Below are 14,746 nucleotides of genomic sequence, written 5' to 3'. Positions count from 1 at the left end.
AAAGTTCTTGATGGTGTGTGTCAACCACTGAGTTACTTGAAGTACTTGAATCACGTCCACATTCTGAAAGCCAGTTTGGTATAGTAGTTAAGTGCGTGGAATCTAATCTGGGAGAACCGGGTTTGATTCCCCACTCCTCCGCTTGCAGCTGCTGGATGACCTTGGGCAAGCCATAGTTCTGGCACAGCTGTTCTCTCAAGGACAGTTCTGGAAAGAGCTCTCTCAGCCTCACCTACCTCACAGGATGTCTGTTGTGGGGAGGGGAAGGGAAAGGAGTTTGTAAGCTGCCCTGAGTTTCCGAGTGAAGGGCAGGGTATAAATCCAACCTCTTCTTCTGTTCTTCTTCCTCTTCTACTTTGAAGCAAGCTTGGTAAAGTGTAATCCTTGGTGGATGTGTGCTTGGGTGGCTGGCAGATGTAAACGTAAGCCTCTTTACTGCTGAGGCGAGGGAGAAACTCTTGTTTATAGAGCCTCTTGGAGCCTCCCCCCCCCCCGCCCAGACAGTCATGTTCTCTAACCGATTTTAGAGCCTCAGGTGTGTGGGGGGGAACCCTGGGAGATAAAAATAAATACCCATCGGGGGGGTTAAGTTCTAAAAATTAATTGCACTCCAAAAGGCTGGCAGCCGCAAAGCAGGAGCCAACCTGGGGAGTCGCTTAAACGGCCTTCGCCACTCTGCAGATAAATGCCTCTCTTCCTTTCTTGGCCAGAGGCCAAAGATATATACATATTTCTTTGCTGTGGAGCTGAACGTGTGTGCCAAGGAAAAGCGGACGATCCAGAATGGAGGTTTGTAGACTTAAAATGCACCACCATATTCCTTCTGCCCCCAGTAGTTTTGGATTCCCCCCCCCCCGAGGGTGGTTGTATTGGGGCAGGCTGCATTTCTAAAGCTCTCTCTCTATATTGTTGGGAAGTCATGTTCTAAAGTCTGAGCTGGCTAGAGTTCTGGATTTGCTGGCAAAGGGAAGAAAGAGACATAGGGTTTTTAAAAACATTGTTGAAAAATGTCTGCCCCACCTTTCCAGCATTCGAGGCCACTTGCAACCTGTCCAGGATGTACTGAAACAGCAAATGCTCTCAGATCGATTAAAAGCCACAGTACCACAAATGGATGTTGGCCCCTGCAGAACAACATGGCCTTACCTGTCCTATAGGTGTCTTCTTTACTTCTTTAGGCCATCCCCAAAGAAGGGCACCGCTGAGCCCTCTGAGTCTGGGATGCAGCTTTATTTGTGTCTGCCGTTTGTGCTTGAGGAACTGGGCAGTGTTTCTGAGTGCCAGGCAAGAGCAAAGGGGATGGGCATCCAGCGGTGGCTGCCTTGGATGCACTCGGTTGCTCTGTGGCCCAAGAACAGCACAGATGGGGGAGGGGGCATCAAAAATCTAGGGATAGAGACTAACAAAGGGTAGTTTTAATAAATCCAGCAAGCCCAGCTGAGCCACTGAATTTTAATCTTCCTCCTCCTCCTCCTCCTCCGAGAGGCAGTGGTTCTCCAAAATCTCAAGCTCTCTCACAGCGTTGCTACTTGAAATCAGGATTGGCCATCCAGGTCCTATGGCAACTAGCTTCAAGGAGATCATCCAAGAAAGTCTCTTTGCCCCAATACCTGGGTCAGGTGATGCTCCCTAATTTCGGTATAAGCATCTGGGTGAAACTCACACTAGTATGAGCAGCAAGGTAACTCTGCTGCTCTGTGTGCTGGGCAGAGGTTTCCTAGGCATTCCTTCACCTCTTCATCACTCCACCCCAACTTGATGCAAGCTGGAGGCAAGGGTAGAGCCAAGTGTTGCATTTTCAGGAGACAAGAATCTGACTCCACAGAAATCCCCTGCTACCTCTTTAAGAGAACCTGAGAAGTGACCCTTCAGATTGGCCTCTGAGTCTAACTTTGGGGGTCAAAATTCATTTTGGCATTTAGACTAGAGGGTACTGTGCAGACTTCCTTGGAAGGCAAGCTGTAGAATGCATGTGAAGTCAGCAAGGGGATTATACTGCAAATGTGATATTTACGAGATGATTTAGTTGAGCATAATCTGCCACATAAAGCTATTTTTTTGGGATTTCTTGTTTAATAACAAAAAAAACTCGTTTAAGAGTCCCTGCTTCTTGAGAGATTGCAAGTTTATGGGCTCCACAATCTCAATTTCCTTTCTGCAAAGCCATCGTATTAAACTTGTGCTCACTGCTGCAACTCTTTTTATCCCCATATGTCCTGGGAGATATGAAAAACATTTGACATTCTGTCCATGCATGGGAAAGCATCTTACTGTTGCAGAGATGTCCCTCACTGTCTCCCCAACCCCTGCTATCTCTCCAATCAAAATGACTATTTGTTGTCTGCTAACTTTGCAACTGTCCACGTTGCTCTCATTCCTCTGACAAAACGTGAGGCAATTTGGGAGTCATTTTTGATAGAAAAGAAACCATTGTTCCGTTATACTGTTCCTGGGCCCTACAGAAATCTGTTTAAGGATTGCTTTCCTTTGTTCTGTCATTCCTGTTGGCTAAAAGTGTTGCTTGGCCACGCGTCAATCAGTGCCACAAGGCGTTTACCTCACTTCGTGCTGGAATTATTGATTCCCTTGGATCAATTGGAGAGATGATAGGATGACAGCCAATTTCAGGCTCTGGTGGGGGGGGGGAAGTCATTTGAAAGACAGTTTGGGATACGTGGGCTCCTCTCAGTCCCCAAATAGTTTCTCTCCTTTTCCTTGGAGGCAAACATTAAACCAAAACCATCCTTCTGATACATTGGGCTCTTTATTCAAACAATCCATGGAGACTACGGTCTCTAGGGCTTTCACCCCTTCAACTCTGCTGCCTTCAGCTACCCACGCTCTGGTTTCCTAAATTTCAACCAGTGTCTGTTGCTGCCTAGCAATGTTCCCTCTAAGCTGAGTTAGTGTGAGCTAGCTCACAGTTTTTTAGCCTCCAGCTCATGCTTTTTGTCTTAGCTCAGGAAGGATGGCTCCAGAGCAAACCAATTTATTCAGTAGCCAAATCGCTCACTCACAACTTTAATGCCAGTCGCTCACAATGTGGAATTTTTGCTCACAAGATTCCACAGCTTAGAGGGAGCATTGCTGCCTAGTATGTCTAGCTCCTTACCAGAATAACCTCATGGTACCATTTTTTCCTCCTTTCAAAATCTACCTGTCCCTTGAAGCTGATATCTTGGCAGCAAAACCTGAAGTACACATGATGGCATTTGTTCCTTTTCAACCTTTGTTCACACATATTTCTGTCCCATTCCATCATCATGACAAGAACTACAAGGCTCAGATTCCCTATCTGTCAACCAAGGCAGGAGCTGGAGCTGATGACACAGATGGCATGGAACCTGCACAATCCAGGCAGCTACTGAAGGGTAGTGATACCCTTTCCTAGTGGATCTGGTCATATTTAAGTACAAGACTTTTCCTCAAAAGCTGGGCCGCATATAGGATGGGCTCTTGCTGCGGGGTGGATAGGCCACCTTCTAATCTTATGCTTATGCTCATTGGCATCTTTTGTCCTCATTCTTTTAATGGGTGTTGAACTAAAGCATGATTTGCATCTGATTCCAGAATTTTCCATCATCAATTGGCTTGACTTACCTGACCGGAGGTCCCATCAGGGTACTGCCTCACATAGGTGCAAGCTAAGTGTGGACAGTAAAGGACAAACAAAAGAGACTGAAAGGAAGAGCAATGACAGAGGGGAGGAAAGGGCAATGTAGCCACATCTCATCCTTTGCCAGAACCCAACTCAGAAGGGTCTTGGAGGAAGAAGAGGCTGAACAACTGGGGCTTTTGTAGCCCAGCAAGGAGCTCAAAGTTTTGATTGTGACGGAAGATCTCCCACACACTAAATACCTGCTGAAGCTAGGGGGAACAGTCAACAGGTGTGTTCCAAGGGTGTTCTGATATGGGCTTTGGTAGGAATTGGAGTTGGAACATGACATGACCAGTTTGGAATGAACTTTGGGAGTGTGGAGCACAGGGAAAGCATGGGAGTGTCTGGGAAGAATGGGTGGGACCCTCATTTGGGGGAGGAAAAGCCATCCCTGCAAATAAGCATATGCAATGCTAAAGCATCCCCAAGCAGAGATGATACTGAATTGTTCTGATCTGAATCACTTCTCAGGGTTTTGCCGTGTGTGTGTGTATATATATATATATAACCAAAAAAATGAAGTAGAGGTCATTAGGCTGGATAGTAACTAAAGGAAGGGAGGTTTAAGGTCCAGGGGATGAAACAGACCCAAGACGTTCATTGCTAATGCTGGCAATCCATGCATAATTCATGCTTTTATTACAAAATGTTAATATTCTTTCTTTTTAATTTCCTGAGTTCAGCCTGCCCCGCTGTGTCAGTTAAGTGCTGGTTTGTTGTATTCACAGACGTAAAGGTCAAGCAGTCTGAGACTGACCCTGCCGGCACCTTAAACCTTTTCACCCGTTACTGGAACAAGAGTTTCCAGGCAGGGGACTGATCTGTCATCCGAAGGCTTGAAGTGATGGGAAATCTGCTCCTTCTCTTCTCCATCTGTTCCAGTAAAAAAGGGGACTTCAGCACTGGCATACAGTATAGGAATTGGAAATGCTATTGAGGGTGGGCAGGATCTCAGGTCTTGGCCTGTATTTGTCACAGCTGAGCTACAAAATCAACAGAACCTGGTGCCTTTTTCTTAACTCTGGCTTGGATCAGAATGGCTGCATCCTTACATCTCTGGATATCGTACTCTCTGTGCAGTATGGCGGTCATTTCCAACCAGATTATCTTGTACAGTCTAGGCAACCCAGTGGCACACGATTGTTATAGAGCCAATTTGGTGTAGTGGTTAAGTGCGCAGACTCTAATCTGGGAGAACCGGGTTTGATTCCCCACTCCTCCACTTGCACCTGGCTGGATGACCTTGGGCAAGCCATAGTTCTGATAAGAGGTGTTCTTGAAAAAGAGCAGTTTCTGTCAAGAGCTCTCTCAGCCCCACCTACCTCACAGGGTGTCTGTTGTGGGGAGGGGAAGGGAAAGGAGTTTGTAAGCCTCTCTGAGACTCTTCTTCTTCTTCTTCTTCTTCTTCTTCTTCTTCTTCTTCTTCTTCTTCTTCTTCTTCTTCTTCTTCTTCTTCTTCTTCTTCTTCTTCTTCTTCTATAGTACAACAATAGCTCAATATTCAGTGATGTGTAGATGTATCCATTGACACACAGTTTGAATTTACAATGTAGAACAGAAAGCTACCCTTGGTCATGACTAGGAGCACTGCTGTGCCCCAGGATCCCCATAATGCATGCCTTTTTTGGTGGGCATTGTCCATTAGAGTGGTGGCCATGCTGAATTTCATGCTAGAAGTGCTGTCCAGGATTGCATTGAGACTGAGGGCGAAATTCCATACTGAAGGGTCAGGAGCAGTGTTCTCTCTAAGCTGAGTTAGTGTGAGCTAGCTCACAGTTTTTTAGCCTCCGGCTCACACATTTTTGTCTTCGCTCAGGAAGGATGGCTCCAGAGCAAACTAATTTATGCAGTAGCCAAATTTGCTCGCTCACAACTTTAATGCCAGTGGCTCACAAAGTAGAATTCCTGCTCACAAGTCTCCACAGCTTAGAGGGAGCATTGGTCAGGAGAGGTTTCTTCTCAGGAAAAGCCCTTTCTTGGGAATCTCTCCCACATTTCTTGCGGTTGTTTCTTATCGCTCTTACTTTCCCTGCTTGATTAAAAGCTGGGACAACTTGGCACAACCTCTGCTTAAACACAGGTTTGGGTTTGCTCATTGGGAATCTCTGACCTGGGGCTTGGTGCTTCCTTCCAGTCTCTCACCTGTTTTCTCAGGGTTGACAGCATCACCTTACCTTGCAGTTAGAAAATTGCTGTGTGGGTTGCATCCTGCCTTGCACATATCCATGGACTCAGAGAAAAAGCAATGATTTTGAATGTACATTGTGCAGAGTGCATGTTGGCCAAGGTGCATGTGCTTCAAATAAAAGTCTGCCAAATTGTCTCCTGGTGCAGTGTGAGTTCTGCTGAGGGTTAAGAGCCCATCTTTTCCAACTTTCCACAAGCCGGGGCTCTTGTTTTCCCTGGCACCTGGAGTGTAGCCGTGCAGCATCCCACAGGATCAGCTGTTGGGGAGGTAATGAAGGTCCAAGAGCCCCATGGACTGATAAGCAAAAGAAGCTTCTCACACAGCAATGCTCTGAGATGTATTTTAGAGTGCTGGATTTTGAACCGGGGGGGGGGGGGGAGGCTGGCATTTCTGTTTTAATGCAAAATGTTCCTGTTCTGGTTTTGTCTCCACAAAGTGCTGTCACTCCTTTGCAGGGTGTTCTCTCTCTCTCTCTCTCTCTCTCTCTCTCTCTCTCTCTCTCTCTCTCTCCACCTTCTTTACTCTTTCTTCCCCCAGCCTTCGCTGTTACGCAGCCCTCGCAAGACTCTCTCTGGCAGGTCTGATCACTGGCGCTGTAATTGAGCTTTAATAGACCCTCATCAGTGTTATACCATTTCCCTCGGAGTTCCTTCAAGCTGAATGGCTCTCCTTCTGTTTGCCGTCATTGTCCTGCAATGTCGATCTGCGGCTCATAATGACTCCTCCACCTGGCTTCCCTATGAATAATAGGCAGGCGGCTGTGCCAGGTTTTGGAGGAATTATTGCTCTGTTTTCCTCTGCGATGCTGGAAGTAGGGAAGCGGGGGTTAATTGTTTACTGTTCCCTCTCCATTTTTGACATTGATTTTGCCTCTGGCTTTTGCGGCCCAGCCATTCCTCTTGCTGTAATTATGTGCCACTTCAAGCCTCTGGCAGGTATAATGAAACTGCGATGATGCTGGCTTTGGAGACAACTGAATAGGTGGCTTCCTTTCTGCAGCTTCAGAGTCTGCCCTGGCTGGGTTTTTTTCTGAAACGCATTTGGCATGGAAAGTGCTTCCCTCTGTAAGGTCATCTCCAGAAAGGGAGGTTTTGGTTGTTGTTTTTAAAGTAGAATCTGCACTGCTGGTGAACTCTTATATTTTGAATGCTAAAAGCAGATTGACTTCACCAGGAGTAAATTTTCACCTGTGTTTGCATGAAGCTGGATAGACCCCCTGGGCTATGTCTGCATTGACCCCTTTTTTTCTGCAGCCCATCTATAAGCAATGTGAATTTCAGACTACAATCTTCACTGGAACCATTTCTTTTGATGGAGAAAACAGGCCTATCTGTCATTTGTTTTACAAATGCACCGGTTGATCAGAAATTACAACGTGCAGAAGCAAGCACACAGGATCGGTCCTATTCCCTAAAATCCTGTATTATTTGCTGTCCAGCCCTTCTTTCCAGATATCCTTGGCAACCTGAGATCCCAAACCACCCCCTGTCAACTGAGCTCTCATTCTGACTGGGCAAGCCTGCTGCCCTTCGGATGACTGTGGCTCCCAGCACCTTCTGTGAGCCACACCCACTTGAAAGGCAGGAGACTTCCAAACCAGATGAGGTGATCTGCCCATTGATTAGCATCCACTGCCAGTGACCGAGTAGCCTAAGCATGGGGAGAGCTTTTCTGTTTTGAATAAGATCAGGAACTTTTTTACTTTTTTTAAGGTCTGCAGACCTTAGCAATAATGCTTCTCTCTCTACCATGAAAAGCTTCAGCAGTTTCCCCACAGATTAAACAAACTCTTGCATATGCTCCCACTCTACCCCACCTACAGTGTTCTTGGCAAGGAATGAGACTGAATATTGAACATTGGACAGTATTGATTGTGCTAACCGCTCCAGGGTTAATGTACAAAAAGATGTTTAGAAAGAGAATGCAAAGGTGGTTTTTAACTTTTTTGGGGGGGGGATCACAAGCAATACTCCTTAAATCACCACTTTATCCTTCCTCCTTTTTTGCTTTGTATGGCTTTGTATGATTTCATATGGTTGCCAACAGGTCTGTTTTGAATTAGACGATCGTACAAATTTCTTTAGCCAAAAATATCAATCCCAGAGAGAAGCTATGTCTGGCTTCTTAGTTTTTATAGCTCTCCTGCTTCACTTCAGGATACATGGAATGATCCCAAATGCTTCCATTTAGGGTGATGGGTTATTTTTGACTTTATTTGGATGCTTGGAATGGGCTGTAACTGCCAGCTGAATGTAGAGAGCATTCCAGTGGGGTAGCTGTGTTAATCTGTTGCAGCCAAAAAAACCCACAGGGTGTCTAATGGCATCCTAAAGACTGACAGACTGTGGTGGGGAGGAGGAAACTGTGAGACAGATACAACTGTTGGCAGGAGTCTGGAAACACCTGAGATGCAGGCATTGCTATTCAGCAATACTGTTCAGAATTGTAGCCCACCAAGCCGAGAAGTGCCTACCAATTATAAAGGGTGGTCCACTGAAGCTCCATAAATGTCTTGCCTAGGATGTCAAGTGCAGAGCTGGGGAGGATTGTCAAGCATCGGGCAAGCTGGAGATTCATGGCTGGTGGTTGGAGGCAACTGTATTCAGCTTGGTGGGGTGACTGTTTATAGATGACCCCCAGCCATCAGTCTACTCTGATGTCTGTGAAAATGAAGGACCTCTGTTCTTTCCTTTGCAGAATGTTGGCCTTGAAGGGGAGCTGGACGTCACAAAGATTCCCTCACCTCTTGCTCGTTGCCCCTCTCAAGTCATGGGGCCACACCTTAATGGCATTCCAGAAGAGCTGCACTCTGACATCGACAAGCTATCATCCTCTATGGAAGGTCAAGCACCTTGGTGACCTAGGTGTCATGAGATCCAGTTGTTGCCTTGGACCTTCTCCCATTTGTGAAAGGTACTAGCGCCAAGGTGCTTTTAAGGAGCGTGGAGTATCCATTGCAAATGATGAGCACCGTCAATGGGGCAGGAGTTCTCGTTGGCTTTACAACCGTGTCTGTCACACTGGACTTTAGCCTGCACAGCAGTCTGATGGCTTGGCCGCTGAGCCACAATTTGACTCTAAATCAGAGTTCCCCAACATCTGATCCTCTGAATATCTCTGAGGGGGCAGAAGTCTCTCGGAAGTCCATCAGGGAGAAGAACTGGCCAGCTCTCCTCATCCTGATCATCATCCTGCTAACGATTGGGGGGAACATTTTGGTCATCTTGGCTGTTTCTTTGGAAAAGAAGCTCCAGAATGCTACTAACTACTTCCTGATGTCCTTGGCGGTGGCAGACATGTTGGTGGGAATCCTCGTCATGCCAGTGTCCCTCATCACCATTCTCTATGGTAAGTTCAGTTTGCCTTGTTCAGTTTTGTGCTGCTCAAGTGGGAGGCGGCAACAGTTACCAACAATGGAAGGAACTGAACAGCAATTGTGTGTGTTTTCTTTACTCCTACTCTGGTTTTGTCATACAAAGCAGATTTAGTCTTTTGAACTGAGTGCTGGTTTCTGTGCCTCTGGGACAAGAAATAACATTTTGCTGTGAGAAGAGGGGCAAAATAAAAGGTGAAAATGCAGGCCATAGCAACTGTACTCTCATGCATACAAACATACATGCACATACCAAGATCATACATATAAATCATGCCCCTCTGTGTGTGTGTGTGAGAGAGAGAGAGAGAGAGAGAGAGAGACTTCAGCGTGAAGTGGGGTATGAACAGGTCTGCATGTGTCAAGGTAATGGATATTTTGTGCATCACAGAATTTTGAGAGAGATGGAAAATATTTTTAGCATTCACAAAACTTGGAGGGCTTTTTATAAACCTTTAGTAGCTCTCTTGTGCTTTGGCTTTTTGCCTTCTGGCTTTTCCACTGTTCGAGGCTGCCCTCTTGCTGCCTTTAGAATTGCAGCAAAGCAGGAGGCTGCTGTGGTCTTGGCGGTGGGATCCTGAAGGAGGGATGCTGTCCAAAGGGTGGGGCTGTAGAGCACACAGAAGGCCTCAGGTTGAGTCTTGAGAGCTTGAGTTGAGGAAGTTATCTGCTTGAGATCTTGAAGAACTGCCACCTTGGAGAGCTCCTATAAGTTGGGTGCAATGCTGGGCAAGATGAGAACCAACAGTCCAGTTCCAGCTAAGGCCCGGGGGCCAGAACTGGCCCATCCAGGGTTCTTATGCGGCCCGCGAGCAACTGGTGCAAGGGAGGGAGTGCTGGAGGGAGTAGGTGGAGCCACTCTATTGTGGCTTCAGCATGGCAGAACAGCCTCATCTGCAGCAGTCAAGCATTGTGGGGACATCTTCCCAGTGCTGCACTGCTGCCCCCTCCTAGTTCATGGTGCCTTGCAGAGGATACACCAACTTGGAGCTTACCAGCTGCTGTCCTTTATACAGTTTCTATCACTGGTACCTGGCATTATGTTTTATGGCACACATGGCTCGGCCCAACAAAGGGACATTTACATCAGATCTGGCCCTCGTAACAAATGAGTTTGACACCTCTGAGCTAAAGTATGTGTGGTCTCTGCCTAAGGATAGCTTCTCATTGGCCTGAGTTGTTGCAGATGTTGGCTAGACTAGAGAACCGGGTCTTTTCTTACCATGAATTTTAGTATTCCTTAGCCTCATTGCTGAATTCTGTCTCCCTCTCTGCCAAAATGCCTTCAATTATTTTTCCACTACTCTCCCTCCACCACCAGACACTGATCACAGTGCCCTCTTGTGTCCTTTGGGTCAAGATCCAAAATTAGTTCCTGTGCAGCCAACAGAACTCTGAATTTGTGCATCCCTGTCCACAGACCCCCATGCAAAACAGAATGTTTTGACATTCAGATCCCCTTTTTGATATGTCCTAGGCTTTTAAAAATCACAGGCAAGTCATTGGGGTGTACCCAACATGGCTCTGTGGATTCCAGCTTGTGTTTCAGCCCACACTTCTACCCAGGGAGTTCTTGCCAGCCTTCCACAGCTCCCAATAATGCCGTTTTGTAAAGGAATGCAGAAACCTCCGGCCTACGCAGCTATTACAAAAGCCAGTTGCTCCAAAAGTATGAGCTACATGACAAATTAGTTATACCCCCTTCCACTGTGACCTTTTCCCCCCAGGATACACCTTCACAAATGTTGTTCTTTCCTTTTGGAAGCACAGTCATCCATTGCACATGTCTGACATCCACGTGGGTCAGACATTGACCCAGGCTCAAAGACTTTTGAAGAGCTTACTATCAGTTCCTGCTGTTATTTTCCCCTGTTAGCACACACGTCTGTGCATCTGTGATTTGCCATACAGTCTTTTGGTACAATTTGCACTGCAGAGCTCACAGTAATCATGTGGTTCTTTTGGTTGGTAGGAGTTGCAGGTGTAGCTCCCTGCAAGTCACAGAGTGTGAGTACCACTGATCAACAGGCAGCTCCTCACTACATAAAATGAGAGCAACCAACTGGGGAAATGAGAGTACCAACTGGGGATGGGCACAAACTGCCTCATGAACTAAGGTTCATTACAGATCTGTGAAGTTCATAGCAGGTCAACTAGCATGAACTTTCCACAAACTTTTGAGCTGTCTGTGGAGGTTCCTGTGGGTTTGTGAACAGATACATTTCCAAATGGACTGTCTCCAGACAGATTGTCTCCACTCAGCCTAAAAGGTAACAAAACTTCAAAGCATCAGGGGGACAGAACTTGGAGGACATGTAGAGGAGCATTCGGGGGAGGTCCTCTGTGACTTTGATGTCTCTACCTTGCACAGGATCCATTCTACACACTCCTGAAGTCCTGAACAGGGACAGGTTCAGGCGGTTCAGGAGTGTATAGAACAGATTCTGTGCAAGCTAGAGACACCAAACTCACAGAGGCTTTCTGGCTGACTCTCCTCTACCTGCCCTCCAAGTTTGGGGGGGGGGAAATCGGATTTACAGGGTCTGAGTTACAGCCCCCCAGAGAAGAAGGTGCCCCCAGAAACTGCTTTCTGGGACAATGACAGTCATTTATCCAGAAAACACTTTTCTGGGGGCATGTTTTGGGAGGCCATAACTCAGACCCCATAAATCCAATCCTCAAAAAACATGGAGGGCAGATAGAGAAGAGTCAACTAGAGATCCCCTGTGGTTTTGGTATCTCTAGCATGCCAAGGAGGCTGTTCTACTGTGTCATGAACTGAACCGGTTTGTTTGGCCCCTAAAAATTTGTAACGGTTCATGGTTTGCGAATTGGGCATGCCATGAACTGAACCCCATTTCCCTGGTTCATGCCCATCCCTAGTACCAACTTTTGCCTAAAAATCTCCTCCTCCTAACTGCAGGTATTTTGAAGCTGGCTGTCATTTCTGACAATGCTAGCCTAGGCAGAGTTACTCCAGTCCACTGAAATCAATGGGCTTAGATTAGAGTACTTCTGTATAGGATTGCACTCTGAGAGTGTTGTATATTCTTAAGTGCATTTTCACATGTCTAGAGGCAAAATGGCATCTCAGACCAAGGTCCATCTCTGACTTCCATTTTAAATCTGAATGACTCTGATTGCACTGCAGGCAGCATTCACCTGGGCATTAACATCTGCTTTGATCCAAAAGTATTTCATACCCAAACGTGCACAGCTGGCCGTTGTTGTATTTTCATGCTCTAGGATGAATGAAGGCTGGGCACCTTTTATCTCTAAGCGCGGCAAAACAAAGTGGGAGTTTTTAAAGGGATTTGTCCATTGCCCCAATGTCACTATCTACCCTGCGGAAAAAGCACGAGTTCTGAATATCCCTTGAATTCTTCTGTCTCTTGCAACCTATGGTTAGTCTGCTGCCAAGTTGCATCACTTCTTCCTTTACAGCCAGACAACCATAGGGACCCTCCTCTCTACCCCTCAGTGCAGACCCTGGTTCATGCTCTAGCCATCTCTCCCCTGACTTACTGCAAACTCCGCCTCTCTGGTCTCCTGCCATCCCAATTTAATCTCGGGGACACATTGGCCATTAATGCCACTGGGAAGAGTCTTGGTGGGCCTGGGACCCACCCTCACCCTGCCAGGGCCACCCCAGCCCAAAGAGAGGGGTGGGTATGAGCTGGAGGCATGGGAAAGGAGGACTTGCCGTGGTGAGTGATGCGCCCACCCAGCTGTGGTGAGGGGTAGGAGGAGCCCGCCAGGCCTCACTTCACCCGGCCAAAGACAATCCCACTCTGCTTCATCCTGCCTTGCTGCTCCACTTGGCCAGGCACCTCCTGCTTGGGGCTGACAGGGCAGGCCCTCCCACCCACCTTCCTGGCAGGGGGAGCAGAGCCAAGGTGGGACAGGCCATGTCTGTCTTCCAGGGCTGTTTCCTGCCAGTCCAGCCCCGTTCAAATCCCCCTCCCCTCTGCCCAGCATTCTGTCCCCCAAATCATTCACCTCCCTTGTCATTCTGACCATGTGATGGCCTTTTCTTCACCCCCTAACTGGCTTCTTGGGGGCTCTGGATCACGTATAACGTCTTCATCCACTTTCAAAGCACCCGTGGCCTTGGTCCTGGGACATCTCTTCCACAGTTTCACTCCACCAGCTCCAAACGCTCGACTGTCCCAAGCTCTTCTGCTTCCTCAAATAACTCAGCCCTTTCTCCCTCCTGCCTAGCAGTGCCTCCCAGAACACCTGCCTGATGCCGAACCTCTCCCCCCCTGCAAATCCCACCTTTCCTGAAAGCCACAGCCCTAAGCGCATTTAACGGGAATGAACACCACTTCTTCCCTTCTTTATCTCCATCTTCCTCCACTCCCTTTGCTAAGTTTTAGATCATTGGCCTCTCCTCAGGGCAGGGACATCTTTGGGTTCTCTGGAACGCCTCATGCGCATTGACAGTGTGATCCAAATAAATACAGAGTCATAAGGAATGGTGATCAGTGTAGTGTATGAAGTGGCAGGCGGTGCAGTGGTGCTCATGCTTAGGCATGGATCCGTGCCAGAGATGAGATGCGTCCACCCACCTGCTGGGAGACTGAACTTTTAGAGATCCCCTGGGAGGGAGCTGAGCCCTGAGAAATGGCAATCGGAGCAATTTGTTTAACATTTTTAAAAGAAGGCGTCTGCCAAAGGGATAAACGGAGACTGTGACTGAAGAAAGGAAGGCACCAGACAGCCAGGTCTGACCGTGGTAATAGGGACACTTGGAGTGTGCGGCATGGTGGTCAGACAGAAAAAGGCTACCTGGCCCCTGCAAACATGCTTGTGAGTCCAGGGTTAGTGGGGCTGTTTCTGACCCTTTGGAAATTGTATTTTTTTCCCCCCATTGTAAAAAGGTTCCCCCTAAATAGACATTTTTCACGTCCCTTCGTGCATGATACACCTTTTTGTGTGTCTCTGAGTCAGGCTACAAAAACTAGACGAAATCTTCATGCCTAAACCGAACCTTTGCTCTACGGGCTTTTGAAGGGAGAGAGCTGTGATATTTCTGTCTGGAACCGCTGGAACAAATGTTCACAATCCGAAGGAAATGAAAGGTTTCTGCTGAAGCCTCCAAAGGCAGGACATGCACCCCCTCTGTCTGGGCTTTGAAGGAGGAACGCTTGGAAGCTGAGCCAGGGGGCGGAGAGGGAGAATGATCGTGCTGTGCCCTCGCTTTCCCAAACCACCTCCACTGCCACTCCACAAGGATCTAAACAGCATCTGATTCAAGATGAACTTAACATCTTGCTATTTGTGTCCTGACATTTTAAAGTCCTTGCAAACAGGATGGATTTTGCCTCTGGGATGCCATTCTGGGTCAAATAAAATAATACAGACAAACCGGGCTGTGGCCTGGGTCTGCATAGGCAATGCTTTCTGCACCAACATCAGCCTGTCTCTCTGCTCTTTCCTCCAGTTCCAATTGTGCCTGCAGGAGGCTAAACATATGTAGGATGGAGCTTGCCACTGCAGTGTTTCCCCTAACAAGTATATCCTC

The 14,746-nt window shown here is 47.4% G+C and overlaps 1 protein-coding gene across 1 annotated transcript in view; it reads left to right on the top strand.

Annotated features, from left to right (window-relative positions):
* Window positions 1-8,809: 8,809 nt before the first annotated feature.
* The window catches only part of HTR2C (5-hydroxytryptamine (serotonin) receptor 2C, G protein-coupled), a 32,420-nt gene continuing 26,483 nt past the window's right edge, over window positions 8,810-14,746 (top strand). The window contains exon 1 of the mRNA XM_015416268.1: window positions 8,810-9,194. Coding sequence (XP_015271754.1) covers window positions 8,810-9,194 — 385 coding nt within the window. The remainder of the gene's footprint in view (window positions 9,195-14,746) is intronic.

The sequence above is a fragment of the Gekko japonicus genome, unplaced genomic scaffold (genome assembly GCF_001447785.1).
Source record: "Gekko japonicus isolate JY-2015 unplaced genomic scaffold, Gekko_japonicus_V1.1 scaffold603, whole genome shotgun sequence".
Lineage (NCBI taxonomy): Eukaryota > Metazoa > Chordata > Lepidosauria > Squamata > Gekkonidae > Gekko > Gekko japonicus.
The sequence above is the reverse complement of the archived record's forward strand: the minus strand, read 5'-3'. Positions and strand labels throughout refer to the sequence as shown.